Below are 19,567 nucleotides of genomic sequence, written 5' to 3'. Positions count from 1 at the left end.
GGAGAAGCAACAGATGGAAACCTATGAAGGCCTATGAAGCGGTATATAAGTCTACTGCTATTCTGTTATTCTGTAAAGCTCAAGGTTTAATTTGTTCAAACAATTGCAAAGTAATATTATTCCTTCCTTCCTTCTCTCCCACCCCCAAGCAAAAACTTTGTTGAACAAAATAGCGCAACACCAGGTTATCTAACCCCCTCCCTTTACTTTTCAGAGTTTAATTGGAGTGCAGTGAATCTGGGAAGCACAATGTGTAACCATGAGAGCATCAGATGTCCAAAGAGGTGTTTTCAGGCTTTTAAAGTGTGTTTTGATTTCTTAACTCTTGAAATAAGCTCCATATGGTCATGGAACTGCTTTCCCCAGAGGCCTCCCGGCTTGCTCTGCCTTTGGCTCGAAGTCAAAAAGAAAAGCTTCCCCCCCCCCCCCACTTCAAGAGTAAGAGCAAGCTGTTCATGCAAAAAGTAAAAAGTAATTTTGCCTTAACTGGCAAAATAAAGTGTCAGCAGAGATCTGATTTACCATCAGTTATGAAGGATTTATCAAGTCAAAACACCTAAAAGTCTTAACAAGGCAATACACGAAAAAGATGTTTTTAAGGGTCTTCTTTATTGCTTTTTCCAACCCTCAGGGCGTGGTGCACATTGGTTATACAGACTTGCCAAGCCGAATGGCTACCCAGGCCAGTAGCCTTTACTCAAACAACATCTTGAAGTTATTAAAAGCTATTTCCCCCAGCAAGGAATACTTTTACTTTGAGCCAAAAGATGATTTTGATTATGGGACGATTGATCATGTCATAAGAGGGACTATGGTCATGAAGGTGAGTTATTGTTATTTTTTCCCCCTCTCCTAAAATTCCTTAATGAATGGTTTAACAGAGACATGCAAAACATCGTAATAGAAGACAGAATCAGGATCTTTTAAGAGAAATTGCATTTGATTCTTGACTTCCGTCTGGAAATTAGCTTTGCAACTGACATCGAAACGTAGAGTTTTGGTTTCTTCCACTGGAACATCAGGCTTTCTTCCAATCTTCTGTGCACCCAGACTACATTTTAGCCCGGTCACAAACCTTTGCAAATTAATAGTTTACCCATTATCTGCACACTGGTTTTCCCTCCTATTCAAAAACAATGAAGTGACAAGAACGATCAGTTGAAATCAAGCAACATATAGAAGATTAATCGTAAAGACATACAAAGATTAATTGTAAAGATCAGCTGATGGTAGTAGAGATCAGAACCAAGTTCTTTGAGTCAGCAAAGGAATACATTTGGGATACATTTTTAGATTTTGACCCATCGAGACTCAATCTGTCCACATTGCTCTTCTAACAGCCTCGCAATAAGATTTGTGACTTTACATGGGTTAATTTGAAGGACTCATCCTAATGTCTCTGCTACAGGAAGGAAGAACAATCTTTCCAGCACCTTTACCTAAAACTTTACCACCTGCTGCCCCAGTTAAGCAGAAGTCTGTTCAAGAACTAGAAGCAGAAAAACAAGCAGCCCTTTCACCCTTTAGAAAAACAATGACCTCAGCTGGAGTATATACAACAGGTATTTCTAAATGTAAAATTCATATATTCTCTCCCTCCCTCCCTCCCTCCCTCTTCTCTCTAAAGTATGAATTCCTCTTTCAAAGTTCATTGTGATATGCATTAAGAGATTTGCTAATACAGGTAGTCCTCGACTTACAACAGTTCATTTAATGATCTTTCAAAGTTCGACGACACTGAAAAATTTGACTTATGACTGTTTTTCTCAATTAAGAACTTTGCATGATCATGTTATCAGAATTCAGATGCTTGGCAACTGGTTCATATTTATGACTGTTGCTGTGTGCCAAGCTGAGGTGGCGCAGTGGTTAAATGCAGCACTGCAGACTACTTCAGCTGACTGCAGTTCTGCAGTTCGGCTGTTCAAATCTCACCGGCTCAAGGTTGACTCAGCCTTCCATCCTTCCGAGGTGGGTAAAATGAGGACCCGAATTGTTGGGGGCAATGACTCTGTAAACCACTTAGAGAGGGCTGAAAGCCCTATGAAGCAGTATATAAGTCTAACTGCTATTGCTATTGCTATGTGATCCCTTTTTGCGACCTTCTGACAAGCAAAGTCAATAGGGAAGCCATATTCACTTAACAACCAAGTTACTAACTTATCAACTGCAGTGCTTCACTTAACAAGTATAGCAAGAAAGGTTCTATAATGGGGCAAGACTCGCTTAACAAATGTCTCACTTAACAACAAAAAGTTTAGTTGAGAAAGTCCATTGTGGTCATAAGTTGAGGACTACCTGTACAATCTGTGGGAGATGACCAGGCTGAGCCTGAGGGAGGGGTCAAACGTGTCATCACTCTTGAGTCTCTTTGCACCCACAAGAGATCTACGTTTAGCCCACCTTGAGTTCCATTGACCTTATCTACCACCAATTTGCTTTGATCATTAGTAGTTCACATTTTTGTAGAAAAGCATCAGCGTACAATAAACTCATATTTATTTGAGCTGCCTGGACTCCTGATTTCCTGCACTTGACAGAGTCATAGTTAAAGAATGAGAAATCATCTCAACGGTCCATTAAAAAATATCTGCTACATTGCTGCTACTATACTTTAGCCAAGGAGCCCATCCCAGATAGAACTGATAGTTGACTGTGATTAAAACATGAGGGGGCGTGGTATGCTGTTTTCCATTCCCAGCCGTGTTGGCTCAGTTTACTAATCTTAAAACAGTAAGAAAGGATATTAGGTGGGACAAGTGAATAGGCAAAATCAAATGACAATTTGTTATCATTATCAAACTGTCAGTTAGATATGAAAGTAAGATTGGAGGCTAAAACATATAAAGAACGGTTGCCGCAACTGAGTATGTCTAGTCTGATTAAAAGAAGGACTAGGGGTGATATGATAGCAGTGTTCCAATATCTCAGGGGCTGCCCCAAAGAAGAAGGAGTCAAGCTATTCTCCAAAGCACCTGAGGGCAGGACAAGAAGCAATGGGAGGAAACTAATCAAGGAGAGAAGCAACTTAGAACTGAGGAGAAATTTCCTGACAGTGAGAACAATTAATTAGCGGAACAACTTGCCTCCAGAAGTTGTAAATGCTCCAACACTGAAGATGTTGGATAATCATTTGTCTGAAGTAGTGTAGGGTTTCCTACCTAAGCAGAGGGTTGGACTAGAAGACCTCCAAAGTCCCTTCCAAATCTGTCATTCTATTCTATTATTATCTCCTTGTAGGAATTGATTCTTCCTAAATGTGAATGAAAGATTTTATCATCTTGTTTTCCTTGTGCTTCATACCAGATCTTAGGAAAACTCTGACAGAAGAATCTTTTCATATGCAACTTATGGATATCCCTCTAAAATACAGCGATGACTTTTAGTTCTATCGTCCATTTTGGTTGGCCAGGTTCCTAGGATTAAGTTTAAAATAAGGTTATGTAAATACAGAGAATTCAATTGCATGCAACTCTATAAATATTTTACGAACGTTTGCTTGAAACTCCTTTGAAGTAAGATTGTGTGGGACTACAGTTTTAATAGCATTTCAGGCTGATGACTAAGAATGGAAATTCTGCATTTAGAGAAAATGCAACTGATGCTTGGTTGGGTTGGACAGAGAACCCTTGAACAATAACTCCTTCTATCATGTCTCACCTTAGGGTCATGCTACATGGAAATCAGCCTTGCAGTTTCTAAAAAGTGTTCTCAACCAAGGCGCCTATTTTTCTACTTTTTGACACCAAAGTCAGGGATGGGCTTCAAAAATTTTAGCAACGGGTTCTCTGCCCAGTTGGTGGGTGGGCATGGCCATGGTGAGAGTGGCCTAGTTGCCCTCCTGCACCACAGCCAGGAGAGGCATTTTTGCCTTCCCCAGGTTCCAGAGGCTTTCCTCAAGCCTCTGGGAGGGCGAAAACTTCCTCCCCTGGGCTTTAAAGGTCTTCCAGAAGGCATGTTTTCCCCCCTCCCTGAACATCCGTGTGCGTCCTGCACTGACTCACATCCAGCCAGCCAGGGGTAGGATTTGGAGGTTCTCCAAAATGTCTATAACTTTAGCTATGGGTTCTCCCGAACCCAGGCAAACCCGTAGCAGCCCATCCTGACCAAAGTTTAGGTTTTATTTCAATTTTCTCATAAGGATAGTCTTCAATTGATGTGATTATTGGATGGAAGTGATACAGGAGGCTAGTTCCAATTCTGCTGATTTCTGTGACAGATCTTTCCAGTCTCCATAGCTAACCAACGCCTCTTAATCAGATAAATAACCTTTGGAGGCTATTATAATATCTTTGGGATGAATGAAAGTGGGAAAAAGAGAAATTGCTACTCATTTGAAGAGAGTGTAACGAAAGATAGGACATTCACTCGCCCCCATGGGCCCCTAGTTAAGAAGCGCAAGAACACCATAGTGCATCTTGAAATTTCATTGAAATTCTCTCTCTTGGGGAATATCTATATATCTATATCTATATCTATATCTATATCTATATCTATATCTATATCTATATCTATATCTATATCTATCTATCTATCTATCTATCTATCTATCTATCTATCTGTCTGTTGTATTTGTGCTGATAAATAAATAAAGTGATATATATATCCCTTTATACACACACACACACACACACACACATATCAGCTTCAGGGAATGAGGGAGTGGACAGCCAAATGCTTCAGTGGAAGCTGTAAAAGGTATTATTCCAACCATATGTTTGAGCACAGTTCTGGTACATTCTTTTCTGAGAATGGGAAAGAAAATCCTGTTTTAAGAGCGGAGTGGTCATGCTTTCAGAATGTTGAAAATGCCTGCCGATTAAGCTATGGAAAAGCAAAAACTTAACGATACTTGGCAAAAGGCTTGTATATTATCTATCTATACAATTTAAGTTGATTTACTAGGCTATAATTAGATAGATAACTATAATTATCTCTATCTGTCTGTCTGTCTCTTTATTTATCTATCTATCTTCTCTTATCTCTCTCTTATCTTTCTCTCTCTTTCTCTCTCTCTCTCTCTATCTTCATAAGTTGGTTTTGCAGAACAAAGATATGGTCATTTAATTATCCATATTTTATCCTGTACATATTTATTTGTTTTTATTTATTTATTTAGTTATTAAATGTTTATGCTGCCCATCTCTTCTACAAGGTTACCCTCCATCTCGCCTGCGCTTTGGCATACAATTAAAATGTTAAGTGTTTTTCTTGGTATTGAATTGATTTACATGTAGAATTTCCTTAGCATTCATGGATTATGAGTCCAAGCGGTCAGTTGTATATGTGAATAGTCCAGGATAAAGGAGTAGGGAAAGGAAAGACAACACTGGCTTTAATTTAAATGAATGGGACACCGCTAATTTGCACAATTCCCATGCGGTTATTGTGTGTGTTGATCAATTCAGTTATTCTCTTTGGAGAAGCACAAAGATTCACACCTCCAAATTTGCAAATCATTTACAATTAAAAGGGAAAAAATCTGTTTGGTTCACAAGATTAAGTTCGTATCATGTCAAAGAATAATACAGGGCAGTCAACCCCAGGCTGATTCTGGAATTCTGGGAGTTGAAGTCCACAGGTCATAAAGTCATAATTGCCCACACCTTCTCCAGATGTTGGACTACAGGTCTATAGCAGCTGGAAAACCCAAGCATTATAGTGAAATGCATCTGGAAGTTGCCTCTTTGGAGAAGGCTGCTCTATAGAGGACCCGGAGAAGGTAACTACAGCTTGTTCTCATTGGATGTTGTTGAAATTCCTGTGTGGTCTCTGCCTCCTTTAACATTTTTCAGATGCTACAATAGAAGCCTTCTCCTCTAAAGCGAGTAACAAAATCAATGGGAACATTGGAGCGGTTTTTCATTTTGTAATTCTTGGGACATTGTCCCTTGAAGGATTGTTCAAACAACATTTTTGACATGTCTAAAATGTTATTTCTTGGCATTTCCACATCCGGAGGCCAAAGCATTCTGGCACAGACAACTTGGCAAAGTGAATTTTAACCAGACAAGTCAGCATTTGAGGGGAGGGGGGAAGGAATGCGAATTGCATCCATAAAGTCTTCATATCCTTGCTTCCAATGTCTTGTTTTATTGAGAAGGTTAACACCCCAGAACCCAAAACAGAGTTGGACCTTTAACCAGGGGCATCTTTTTTTGGGTGGGGGGAGGAATGCTTTCGTAAGTATCCTAAATGCTTGTTGTTTTCTTTAGGTCTGACATCAGTTTTAGGGCTGGGCCTCATCTCCCCGAATTCTGCCTTTACCCAAATGGTGACAACTTTTGGTCTCGCTGGAATTGTGGGCTACCACACCGTTTGGGGTGTTACACCTGCTCTTCATTCACCTCTGATGTCAGTGACCAATGCAATTTCTGGTATGTCCAACCTTTGCTTTACTGATTTTTTTGTTTTAATACTTGATGCAACAATGATCCTAGAGGACTTTTGAGAATAAAATGAAAACAGAGTTCCTTTTCCTTTCAAGATCTCGCTGTTAGACCTGGAAGGGAATTTTAGGATTGAGTTTGCTTCATTCTTGTTCATGTTGTTGATAAAGATTCTGATGATTGTTTTTCTATCCATGTTGTCTCATGCAATCCCACCGTGATTTTAGTGATTGGAAAAAAAAATCAGCTACAATTTACCATAACCAGTATAAATTGGGCCAGGACACCATTTTCATAAAACCTAGAGTTCCTAGACTTAGTTAATAATTACATTTTGCAATAATTGGTAAGGGGTTGCTTAATTTTGCCTTAGTTGTTATATTTTTCAAAGGCGGCTTAATTTCTCAGATATTATCTAAACAATTATGGTTTATTCAATAAACCCTGATTAACCAAAGACGTGGCTTAGCATAAAAGTGTGAAACCAGATTTTGAATTAAACTTAGCAGATGCTGCAAAAATAAACTTGAAATAACTGTAATGTGGAATATTAAAATAGATCCAAAGATCAGAGGGCAGGAAAAAAAGTAACGGGTAGAAATATATCAACCTAGAACTAAGGAGAAATTTCTTGACTGTGAGAACGATTAATCAGTGGAATGGCTTGCCTTTTAGAAGTTGTGACTGCTCCATCACTGGAGGTTTTTAAAAAGATGCTATTTCTACAGAATGGTATAGGGTCTCCTGCTTGAGTGGGGGGTTGGACTAGAAGACCTCCAAGTTCCTTTCCAATTCTGTTATACCTGTATTTGAGATGTGCTTAGGTTTTAAAAAAATCTACTGGTCAATGTCAAATGTTAGAGATAACTAAGAAGTACGTGGCTTTAGCAGTTTGGGTAGCTTAGGTAGCAACATTCTTTTCGGTGCAATCCAACATTTTCCAAGGCTGCCTCTAGTCGACTAGCTTGGAAGATGAGTTGAGAGCTGTTGACAGTATGAGTAATCAAGCATGTTCAACCACAACAGGAAACATCTGCTATATGATAGAAGGTTTTTGAGCAGGGATTGCCAGCTCTCCATCCTTTCACACTGTCACAACAGGTTCTTTCATTTTCTCTCTCTTAGGACTCACTGCTGTGGGCGGCTTGGTGTTGATGGGAGGATCTTACTTGCCTTCCAGTATGCCTCAGACATTAGCTTTACTGGCTGCCTTTGTTTCCTCAGTCAATATTGCAGGTAATAATTCACAAAGTGCATGTTCACCATGATGGCATAGCGGTTGGAATACAATATTGTAGGCTAACTCTGCCCACAGCCAGGAGTCCGATCCTGACTGGCTCAAGGTTGACTCAGCCATCCATCCGTCCAAAGTCAGGAAAATGAGGATCCAGATTGTTAGGGGCAATATGCTAACTTTATAAACTGCTTAGAGGGGGTTGTAAAGCACTATGAAGCAGTATATAAATCTGTTGCTATTCTATTTAGAATAAATATTTATATTTTGCCCTGGCTATGGCTACCCAGTTTCAAAGCCAAGGAAGCTATCTCCCTTAGTGTCCATGGACATCCTGTTAAGAATCCCACAGGATTGATTTCTAGTCCATATTTGCAACTTTGGTTTTTCCAGCACAAGGCTAGAAAGTGGGAGACTGGGAATTCTAATCCTGCCTTAGCCATAAAACCTGATTGGGTGACGTTGGGCCAATCACCAGCAGATGTTGAGTTCTAGTCCCACCTTAGCCATGAAAGCCAGCTGGGTGACCTTGGGCCAATCACTCTCTCTCTCAGTCCAACTCACCTCACAGGGTTGTTGTTGTGAGGAAAATAGGAGGAGGAAGTTGTGTTGAATATGTTCGTCACATGGAGTTTGTTTGTAAAAATAATAAAGGCAGAATATAAATAAAAATAATTAATTTCCTGGTATAAATTAATTGTTTGTTTCATCTTTCTGCTTCATCTTAACCATTTGCATTTCTCCTCCTCCAAATAGGTGGCTTTCTAATTACCCAGAGGATGCTGGATATGTTTAAGCGTCCAACAGATCCACCTGAATACAACTATCTCTATCTTCTCCCCGGAACGGTCTTTGTTGGTGGATATGGTGCATCTCTTCTTGGTGGATACAGTATTGAGCAGGTCAGAAATCCAGGCCCGTGTTTAGGGCCTGTTTGTTCAATAGATTGATTGTTGTGGTCTGCAGCAGAGCTGGCAGCAGAGTCGGATAGTGAGGAGGTTGGGGAGATGGGCCAGTCCTTGAGTCTGGGGAAGGCTCAGATGAGGGCTCTGTGTTGGAGGCAGAGAGGGGGCCAGAGCCATATGCCAGTTGTCAGCTGCCTTCAGAGTCAGACATCAGTGAGGCAGAGGAACAGCTGGAGCCTGTTCCCAATGTGTGCAAGCAAAGAGCTGTCAGGAGAAGGGAACAAGGGCCGACTTGGGAGTAAAGGCACAGGCGGATGGTGAATGGCACTTCCCGTAGGGAGTAAAGAGGAGCAAAAGGGGAGGGGAGTTTGCAGGAGACAATTAGTTCAATCCATTAGGGTGAAGATCTGTTCCTGACCTCTTGCCAAGTAATTGCTGCTACAGCTTGGCGTTTGGAAGATATCAGTCTGGCAGCTCTCCAAACCTGATTAAGGTCTGTAGTTGTGAAATCTCTTGAAAGATTGTTTGCCGGGACTTTGCTGGAGGGGAATTCCCTTTAACACAAATAAAAGCGTTTTTTTGGGACGAGGAGTCTGCTTAATGATCTGAAACCTAGGTCAGAACATTCATACTGAAGAAGAGCTTCTCTGGAGAAAATTTTCAAGCAATGTAATGAAAAAAAACCCCACTTCATTAGGTTCACCTGGTCCCTGAATTGTGTAAACAAATGTTTATAACAAACATTTATGGGTTTGTCTCTGTGCTCAGCTTCTGCTTTCAGCACACAACAAGAAAGCAAAGCAGTCTTCCCTGCCTTGCCTCGCCCCCCTTTAATTCCTTGCGAGATGCAAAAAGGAAACCAACAACTTGAGCTACTTGTGTGACAACATAATATGATAGGGGAGGCTAACAAATAATGGAATAATAACAGAGCTGGAACAGACCTTGGAAGTCTTCTAGTCGAACCCACTGCTCAAGTAGGAGACCTTTTCCAGACAAAGGGTTGTCCAGTCTCTTCTTAAAAACCTCCACCGTTGGAGCACCCAGAACCTCTGAAGGCAAGCCTTTCCATCGATTAATTGTTTTACTTGTCAGGAAATTTCTCCTTAGTTCTAGTTGGTTCTCAGAACCAATAGAATTCTGCTGACTGGGAAGTCACTGGGAGACAAATGGGTACACTTTCATTCCCCTGTGTGAGAATTGACCATATATATGAATAAGTAGACTTGTTTTATTATTGACAAAAGAAAGCTCAGGAATGTATTGGTCGGAAACAGGTGAAAGAGGCCTTCATCTTGCAGTGGATAGACAGTGGCTAAAATGAGGAGGAGGAGGAGGAGGAGGAGGAGGAGGAGGAGGAGGAGGAGGAGGAGGAGGAGGAGGAGGAATAGGAGGATACCTGTTTTATCTTTACACATTCACCCAATACTTTGTAGTTCTATGTCTTAAGGAAGATGAAGAACATTCAAGAACATGATGTTGAAGTTGTTGAAAAACATCTATAACAGGAGGGGGTGATTGCCTGCAGTTCTTTTCATATCTGTCAGCACCTATAGGAAGACAAGATGGGGATGATCATCATCACCATCCATTCAATTGTGTCTAATTCTTGGTGATGCTATGGACCATGTCTCTCCACATATCTTGCACGACTACTTTGAGATCTTCTGTGCTCCAGCTATTTTCAGCTTTGATGGTATTGGAAGACCAGAAGAGGAAATCAACTCCACAGGAAGCTTAAAACTACTTTTATTGAGATGAGCTACAATAACAGAATCTTGTAGGTTTCATTGTGTTGTACCTCCTATCCCCTCTTATGCTCCAATGAATCAAGAAAGTATCACCTCGGGCTACTTTCAAATGTTAGAATAGAATAGAATAGCAGAGTTGGAAGGGACCTTGGAGGATTTCTAGTCCAACCCTCTGCTTAGGCAGGAAACCCTACACCACTTCAGACAAATGGTTATCCAACATCTTCTTAAAAACCTCCAGTGTTGGAGCATTCACAACTTCTGGAGGCACTGGTTCATTGTTCTCACTGTCAGGAAATTTCTCCTTAGTTCTAAGTTGCTTCTCTCCTTGATTAGTTTCCACCCATTGCTTCTTGTCCTGCCCTCAGATGCTTTGGAGAATAGCTTGATTCCTCTTCTTTGTGGAAGCCCATGAGATAGCGGAATACTGCTGTCATGTCTCTCCTAGTCCTTCTTTTAATCAGACTAGACATACCCAGTTCCTACAACTGTTGTTTATATACTTTAGCCTCCAGTCCCCTAATCATCTTTGTTGGTCTTCTCTGCACTTTTTCTAGTCTCAGCATTGTTTTTAATGTTATCTCATTGCACTGGATGAAAAAAAATGCTTCAGCCCCTTTAGCCCAAGTTCTTGCAGATTCCCATCAAGATCATCTTTCTCACCCTCCACCATGGCAAGGAATTAATTGCCTTCTCTCAGACTGAATTTCAAAAGTGGATTGTGCTACGGCTAAAATCGGCTAAGGCAAAACTAAATAGAATGTAAATTAGATTAAATGCAGCATAATAACTGCCACATGTATTTACTATTCACTTCCCCCTTGCTGTTCTATTAAAGTTACGATCCAGTGACAACTCTTGAAGGAGCTCAGGAGGCTACACTCATAGCTTTGGTGATCTGGATTTAACCTTGGAGCCATTGAATGACAATCACCAATTTAGGAGCCACACATTTCAAGTTTCTAGCACTCTTGGAGGTCAGCAGGAGGCATCAGTTACTCTTCAGGAAGTTTTGATTGGTGGCCTTGAACTAAGGTTTTGTGTGCTTTTGTAGCCCAGCTTTAGGCCTTTCTGATGTTTGAGATACAGAATCTTTGGTTCCCAAACTTTGATGTAGTTTTGCATTTATGTACAGAAATTTTCTCATAGGGTACATTAGATAGCTGACTCCATTCCCCTTCCTCTCTCTATTAGTTTCGATTAGGAGACCTTGAGATTTTAAATACATACATGTTTGTGTGCATGCACTCCTATCTTAGTGTGCACTGATTTAGAGTTTTCACTTTGGGGTTTGCTATCTGACTTTCTGAGCACCAAAGAATTGAGGCCTTTGAACTATGGTGCTGGAGAAGACTCCTGCGAGTCCCTTGGACTGCAAGACGATCAAACCAGTCAATCCTAGAGGAGATCAACCCTGACTGCTCTTTAGAAGTCCAGATCCTGAAGAGGAAACTCAAATATTTTGGCCACCTAATGAGAAGGAAGGACTCCCTGGAGAAGAGCCGAATGCTGGGAACGATGGAAGGCAAAAGAAGAAGGGGACGACAGAGAATGAGGTGGCTGGATGGAGTCACTGAAGCAGTCGGTGTGAGCTTAAATGGACTCCAAAGGATGGTAGAAGCCAGGAAGGCCTGGAGGAATGTTGTCCATGGGGTCACGATTGGTTGGACACGACTTAGCAACAAACAACATCTGACTTTCTCTAATATCCTTCATGGGTGTGTTTGGGGTTTCATTGCCAATTTGGTAAGTTTATTTCGAGCCTGCAAGACCATTCTGATTTGAGAAAAAGTAACCCTTGCTAATCAAACCCAGGGAAGAAGCACCATATGTTACATATAAATGCTCGGTCATGCCAGGTTTTGAAAGCATCTTGCTATGCATCAAAATCCTAAACAAAAAAAATCAAAGTAGGAATAAAAAAATGGGCTGAGATGATCTCACAGCGCTGGTATTTTCAAAATGCATTTGAACTAGTGGTCTGCAATTCTTCTGTAAACTGAATGGCGGCGAAAACTTTTTTGCTTTTAAACTTGCTGCAGGAGAGGCAGAATAAATTTAGCAAGAATAGCTTTACTATGTCACTTAAATTTACAGCTAATTACCTCATCTGTAACTACCCTTTGCCAGGCAGACAGATAAAGCTAAATGGTTTTTTCACTTTACTCACATGCAAGTTAATAAGTAAGTAAGTAAATAAATAAATAAATAAGTAAGTTTCGATGTATTTTCCAAAGCATCTGAAGGCAGGACAAGAAACAAGGAATGGAAACTAATCAAGGAGAGAAGCAACCTGGAATTAAGGAGCAACTTTTTAACAGTGGAAAATTAACCAGTGAAGTCAGAAGTTGTGGGTGCTCCATCACTGGAGGTTTTAAAGAAGAGACTAGACAGTCACTTGTCTGAAATGGTATAGGGTCTCCTGCTTGAGCAGGGGAATTGGACTTGAAAACCTCCATGGTCCCTTCCAACTCTATTACTATTACTTTGCACAAAACTTTGGAGGTTTACACAGGAAGATTTTGAAAAGCAGAGAAGGGGAAAGGCAAGCATGTTTATTTAGAGGCGCAAACGAAGTATTGAGATACAAGTAGTCCTTGACTTCCGACCACAATTGAGCCCAAAATTTCTGTTGCTAAACAAGACAGTTATGTGAGTTTTGCCCCATTTTATGACCTTTTTTTCCTGTGATTCATGATGTTTGTTCACTTTGATGACTATTGCAGCATTCCCATTGTCACGTGACCAAAATCTGGACACATGGTTACTGACCATGTATGTATGATAGTTGCAGTTATCCTGGGGTCAAGTGATCCCCTTTTGCGACCTTCTCACAAGCAAAGTCAACGGGAAAGGCAGATTCACTTTACAAGCGTGTGACAAACTTAACAACCAGAGTGATTCACTTAACAACTGTGGCAAAAAAAGATAATAAAATGTTGCAAAATCTACTTAACAAATGCAAAGTAAATTTGGGGGCTGAATTGCGATCGTAAGTCGAGGAATACCTGTACTTGCTCATAGTTTGGTGCGGGGAAATAGGATGATAAGTAAAACCTACAGACATGAGGTCAATGACAACTTTTCCCCCTCACATGCTTTGCTTCTCTCCCTCTGCAGATGATGTACTTGGGCTCTGGCCTTTGCTGTGTGGGTGCACTCGCCGGCTTATCTAGTCAGAGCACTTCACGACTTGGCAACGCCCTTGGGATGATTGGTGTTGCTGCTGGCATTGCAGCTACTTTGGGCAGTTTGAACCCTTCCCCCGAAGTATTGGCCCAGATGTCCACAGCCATGGCCTTGGGCGGCACCATGGGTGAGCTTTTGACCAGTGGTTTTGAAACAGTCTCCTAGGGAAATCTGACATTCCTAGAATCATGATTGGGCACCTTCATTTCACCTTCCAAAAATGCCAATGCAGTCCTAGGCGGCATTAACAAAGTAATGGAATCAAAATCACAAATTTGTTATTGTTGCTTTATTGTGTCTTGTTAAATCACAGTTGGAATATTGCATCCAGTTTTGTTCACCACAACATAAAAAAGATGTTGAGACTCTGGAAAGAGTGCAGAAAAGAGCAGGAAAGATGATTAGGAGACTGGAGGCTAAAACATATGAAAAATGGTTGCTGGAATTGTGTATGTCTAGTTTAATGAAAAGAAGGAGTAGGGGTGACATGATAACAGCCTTACAATATTTGAGGGGCTGCCACAAAAAAGAGGGAGTCAAACTATTCTCCAAGCCATCTGAGTATAGAACAAGAAGCAATGGGTAGAAGCTAATCAAGGAGAGAAGCAACTTAGAACTGAGGAGAAATTTCCTGACAGTTAGAACAATTAATCAGTGGAACAACTTGCCTCCAGAAGTTGTGAATGCTCCAATACTGGAAGTTTTCAAGATGTTGGACAACCATTTGTCTGAAATGGTATAAGATCTCCTGCTTAAGCAGGAAGACCTCCCAGGTCCCTTCCAATACTTTTATTCTGTTCTATTAATAGATCCAGGGTGACATTTGGATATACAAAAACTGTTCTTTCCAATTTCTTTATAAAATTGCTCATGGTGTTTATAAGATGATCTTGATGCCCTGGCATTTAGTACTGCATTTTGGGGTCATAAGTTATGTTTAATTCCAAGAGATGGAGCTCTTGAGTAAGAAGAAAATAATGAAGCGTGAAGTGTACATAGTAAATGTAGGAAACATTTCATCTGGAACCAACCGTGCCAGCTCACTGCTACCATGCAAAGTAGGTTTTTCACGTCAGTAATGTTTATTCACAAATGTCATGTTGCTTCCTTCTTTTTGATTTCTCTCGGTGCCCTCCTTTACGCCAGCAGGGTTTGTGAATTAACATGAAACAGGGAGGGTGCAGGGCGAAGATGAATCTGCTGTACTCACAGAATCCAAACTCTTGTAAACATGCTCTGAAACGGATTTGTGTGAAATCTTATTTTAGTCCCCTATTGGCATCAACAAGTGGAAAATCAGGTTTTCCAGCTTGCTTGCTTGCTTATTTATTTATAAAAAAACAAATCTACCGCTTTTCATTTAAAAAACAAAAGCAGTTCGCATTTTTTAAAGCGTTAGGCAATCGGATCCGACGTAAAAGTATAAAAGCGAGAAGGCTCATGATTTCTTTAAATATCTTGGGCAACCTGAGTAAAGCTGGCTTAAAGATTAGCCATCTGGGTAAGCCTTCTAAAATTGAAAAGAGCTTCACCTGTGCTCAGGTGTGTGAGCCCTCCGATAATAACAACACGGAGATTTTGTGTGTGGGTTTCACCTTGTTGTGTTTTCTGTACATGTGGGTAATTCTTCTACTTGAAATGGATCACTGGGTCAGTCCTGCATTTCCTCCTCAATCAACTCAACAAAAATAATTGGTGCCTTTTCACGTCACCTGAAAAATGAAGTAGTCAGGAAGTTTGAAGTCACAGAACGATGGATATGTTCATAAAGAAGAAGCTGTATCAAAATTGCCTAGCTCTTCTCTCTTTCTCCTAACCAAACTATCTAAAACTTCATGGTGTCTTGCTCCTCTAGAAAAAGCCCCACCCTCTTTGGAATCCAGACTACAATCCACTAAAGGTTATAACTCTAGAAGCAGGAACTTTCACACCAATTGCAGAAAAAAAACATAACACAGAAGAAAATGGGTATTATTATTTATGGCAGTGGCTTTTACTTGTGTACTTTTAGAGAATGGCTTTTGTAAAAGCCTAGTGGATGAGGAACTCCAAACGTGTTGCAGAACATTATAGTAACTATTCTAGGGACCTGGAATCCCTCCTTTTTTTCAGTTTTCATCCTTTGCATGAAAATAAGGGATTCCCGTTTCCTATTTAATCTCTGCAATGCTAGATAATTTAATTTGGAACCTTGAAGGAATCCTAAAATTAGACCACAATGTACCAGTCGTATCTTTTTTTCTTAACCTCAAAAGGGAGAGAACTTAGGGTTCATAGTTTATTCTCTTTCGATTGTTTCCTAGTATGAGTTGATTGCTTATTTCTACTCTATGGCTATCATTAAGTGTTGTACCTTATGATTCCGAGAGCATCTGCCCCAAAGACAAATTCCTTGTGTGTCCAATCACACTTGGCCAATAAAGAATTCTATTCTATTCTATTCTATTCTATTCTATTCTATTCTATTCTATTCTATTCTATTCTACAGGGTCAAGAGAATGATGAAGCATAAAATCAATTTGTTTTCACCTTGGATCTCAATTGCTTCGTTTTGCAGGTCTCACAATTGCAAAACGGATCGAGATCTCTGATCTCCCACAACTGGTTGCTGCTTTTCACAGCCTGGTTGGTTTGGCAGCCGTTTTGACCTGCGTTGCTGAGTACATGATTGAATATCCACACCTTGATTTACATCCATCTGCCAGTGTTCTCAAAACCGTGGCCTACTTGGGCACTTACATTGGAGGTGTAACGTTCAGTGGCTCTTTGGTAGCCTATGGAAAACTGCAAGGTATGTCCTTTCATGATCAGGACACATGATATATATATTTTAATAACGTCTGCAGATAACACCAATGGCTTTTTAAGGGATAGAAATCCTATTCAGACTGAATTTCCATAAAAGCTGGCGCTGGACTTTTTTAAAACAAAAACTCTTGAAACAAGTTTGACATGATCTCGAGATCTGATGAATAGTAGACTCTGTGTCACAGTATTAGCCGACATATTATATGGCTCATACAGACCAAAGGACCTTTTATGATCTAGTCCACATTTCTCAACCTCAGCAAGTCCCAAAGGTACTTTTCCAAATAGCAACTGGACTTTCTAGGCTTTTTCCTTGAAAGCGTTTCAATTCTCATCCAAGAAGCTTCTTCAGTACTTGAGAAGCAAAAGCTTTCCATGGGGAAAAAAACCCAAGAAAGCCTAGTTGTTTTTTGGAAAAGCACTTTTGGGACAACCATGACCTGAATGATTGAGAATCTCCATAGACATTCAACCTCAGCAGTATTAAGATGTGTGAACTTCAACTCCCAGAATTCCCTAGTCAGCCAGAGTTGAGGTCCATACATCCTATAGCTGCTGAGGTTGAAAAAGACTGGTATGGTGGATCAGGTGTTAAAATTAGTTTCAATGATCTTGTTTGAAGACCTCCTAGCCCAGGGTCAGCACCTTAAACCCTCAAAGAGCCACAAAGGTCCTAACTGGAAGCCCACCATTCAATTCTGGAGCTGATCAGAAGTCTGGTTCCCTCATCATAGAGTCTCCTCCTAGCACAGCGTCCTTTTTCCTCTGCCGACCAGAAGTATGGTTCCCCTACCATAGGGTCTCCTCCTGGTATGGCATCCTTTTTCCTCTACCTGTCCTAACTGAAAGCCCTATCAATTGTGGAGCCGACCGGCGATAGGGAGCCGCAGCAGAGGGATGAAAGAGCCACATGTGGCTCCAGAGTCATGGGTTGTCAAACCTGTCCTAGCCAGTCCTAGTCCAGCGCATCCCCAGTACATCACAATGGGTCTCTTCCTGCCCAGCCAAATAAGTCAATTCTTAATTTCAGTCAGTTGGGCAAGTGAGAGCACATGACACTGATAGAAAGAAATGACCTTCCTCACATTTTCAGCCCACCCTACCGCAAGAGTTAATAAACAGTTGACTTTATACATTGAATCTCATTTCTTTCTAGGTCTGTTGAACTCTGCTCCTCTTCTCCTGCCTGGCCGTCATTATTTGAATGCTGGACTGATGGCAGCTTCAGTAGGAGGCATGATTTATTTTATGTTAGATTCCAGCTATACAGGAGGCATGGCCTGCCTTCTTGGAGTTTCTGGACTCTCCTCAATAATGGTAGGGGTCCAAAACTTTACTCCTCGTTTCTTTAAATTGGGCAGATGAAAAAACTGGAGATGAGCTGATGGCCGAGTCAGAGAAAGCCTAAGAACAGGATCAGGCAAGAGCTGGAACCTTCCAGAATAGTGGTAGGCAACTTGATATCCAGAGTAAAAGTAGGACTATATTGATACTTGCCTTGAAGCTCACCAAATTTTGTAGTTCTTCCTGATTTTATTTCCTTCTTTCTTATAGACTGTTTTAATTAAAAATGGCAAGGGGGATTCTGCATCCTTTTTTATTTTCAAGAATATGCTTGAGTCTCCCATAAACACCATATGCATAAACATGGCAATGACGTTAGTCTGGTTTAGTAGTAGCAATAGCAATAGCTAAGTGGTTTACAGAGTCAGCCTCTTGCCCCCAACAATCTGGGTCCTCATTTTACCCACCTTGGAAGGATGGAAGGCTGAGTTAACATTGAGCTGGTGAGAATTGAACTCTGACAGTCGGCAGAATTAACTTGCAATAGTGCATTCTAACCATTGCGCCACCATGACTCAAAAACCAAGAAAGACGTATAGAATTACTTCCAAGCAGTTTCCTTTATTGTTCCTCACCTATAAACAGAAATTTTGCCAAACTAAAGCAATCACTTGCATCTTTATCAAAGATAGACTCTGAGAATTACTAAGGAGGAACCCAACAATCTGGTTCCTCATTTTACCCACCTCGGAAGGATGGAAGGCTGAGTCCACCTTGAGCCTGGTGAGATTCGAACTGCCAAATTACAGTCAGCTGGCAGTCAGCAGAAGTAGCCTGCAGCACTGCATTCTAACCACTGCGCCACCGCGGCTCTTCAATATATTATTGCACAAACATCTGCTCCACCTTTTCTCTTTTGGTGCATCAAAAATCACAGGGAGTGACATTAACGGCAGCCATTGGTGGAGCAGACATGCCTGTGGTCATCACTGTGCTGAATAGCTACTCTGGATGGGCTTTGTGCGCAGAAGGGTTCCTTCTCAACAACAACTTGATGACAATCGTTGGAGCTTTGATTGGCTCTTCTGGAGCTATCCTGTCTTACATCATGTGTGTGGTAAGGTTAGGTCCTCTGTGGTGGGTTCCATTGCATTTTTTTTTCATGGAAACAATACGTGTTTCTTCAGTGGATCCTCTTTTGTGGATCTCCCATTTTGTTAATCATAACAGATTTCAGGAGGACCTATTGTGACAACCATATTCCAGCCTTGCCTGGATATTTCCAGATATTTTACGTGTCCTCCAAGTAGTTTGCAACTCTCAAAATTCTTGGGACCCCAATTCACACCCAGTTATTGGAATTGCAGTTCCATACATGAAAGCCCTACCAGGCTGGGAAGGGTCCTGTAGAAAGTTGGCAGATGTTGCCGCTCATTTAAAAAGCTTAAAGGATTAACTGTTAACAGACATTCACTTCAAAATAGTTCATTTTCTTTATTTCCGGCTAAGCATTATAATGATATAATAAACATTGAAACCATATTTCAGAATGAAAGCAGGGTATTAAATTCTGGGATTGCAAGCTATGTTGTGAATTGGAGCTGTCATATACATTACATCTGTACAGAGTAAAGCATGCTTAAAGTAGTTTCCTGCTTTATATTCATTGGAATCTTTCATTGACGGGAACCTTTGGGTTAATGTATGGTTTATGGTTGGCCAGGCTATGAATCGTTCTTTACCAAATGTCATTTTGGGTGGATATGGTACAACGTCTACAGCTGGAGGAAAGCCCATGGAAGTGGTTGGAACACATACAGAAGTTGGGCTTGACCAAGCCATTGAAATGATCAAAGAAGCAAACACTATCATCATTACACCAGGTAAGAGTGAACAATTAACCAAAGACGGATTTTTACATGAGCTACCTAGGCTTTGTTTGGTTTTGACCGTTCTGCGAACCTTAGCAATGGTACTTCTCCAACTCTGGAGAATGTAGACTAGGAA

General features: G+C 40.8%; 1 protein-coding gene across 1 annotated transcript in view; it reads left to right on the top strand.

Moving 5' to 3' along the window:
* Positions 1-19,567, top strand: part of LOC116519461 (NAD(P) transhydrogenase, mitochondrial-like) — a 44,067-nt gene that overhangs the window by 17,556 nt on the left and 6,944 nt on the right. The window contains exons 8-17 of the mRNA XM_032233327.1: positions 632-823; positions 1,409-1,562; positions 6,216-6,377; positions 7,515-7,625; positions 8,380-8,525; positions 13,400-13,595; positions 16,026-16,259; positions 17,433-17,593; positions 18,498-18,677; positions 19,284-19,443. Of these exons, the coding sequence (XP_032089218.1) occupies positions 632-823; positions 1,409-1,562; positions 6,216-6,377; positions 7,515-7,625; positions 8,380-8,525; positions 13,400-13,595; positions 16,026-16,259; positions 17,433-17,593; positions 18,498-18,677; positions 19,284-19,443 (1,696 nt within the window). The remainder of the gene's footprint in view (positions 1-631; positions 824-1,408; positions 1,563-6,215; positions 6,378-7,514; positions 7,626-8,379; positions 8,526-13,399; positions 13,596-16,025; positions 16,260-17,432; positions 17,594-18,497; positions 18,678-19,283; positions 19,444-19,567) is intronic.

The sequence above is a fragment of the Thamnophis elegans genome, chromosome 16 (assembly GCF_009769535.1).
Source record: "Thamnophis elegans isolate rThaEle1 chromosome 16, rThaEle1.pri, whole genome shotgun sequence".
In the NCBI taxonomy this organism is placed as follows: Eukaryota; Metazoa; Chordata; class Lepidosauria; order Squamata; family Colubridae; genus Thamnophis; species Thamnophis elegans.
This window is presented reverse-complemented; position numbering and strand designations above follow the sequence as displayed.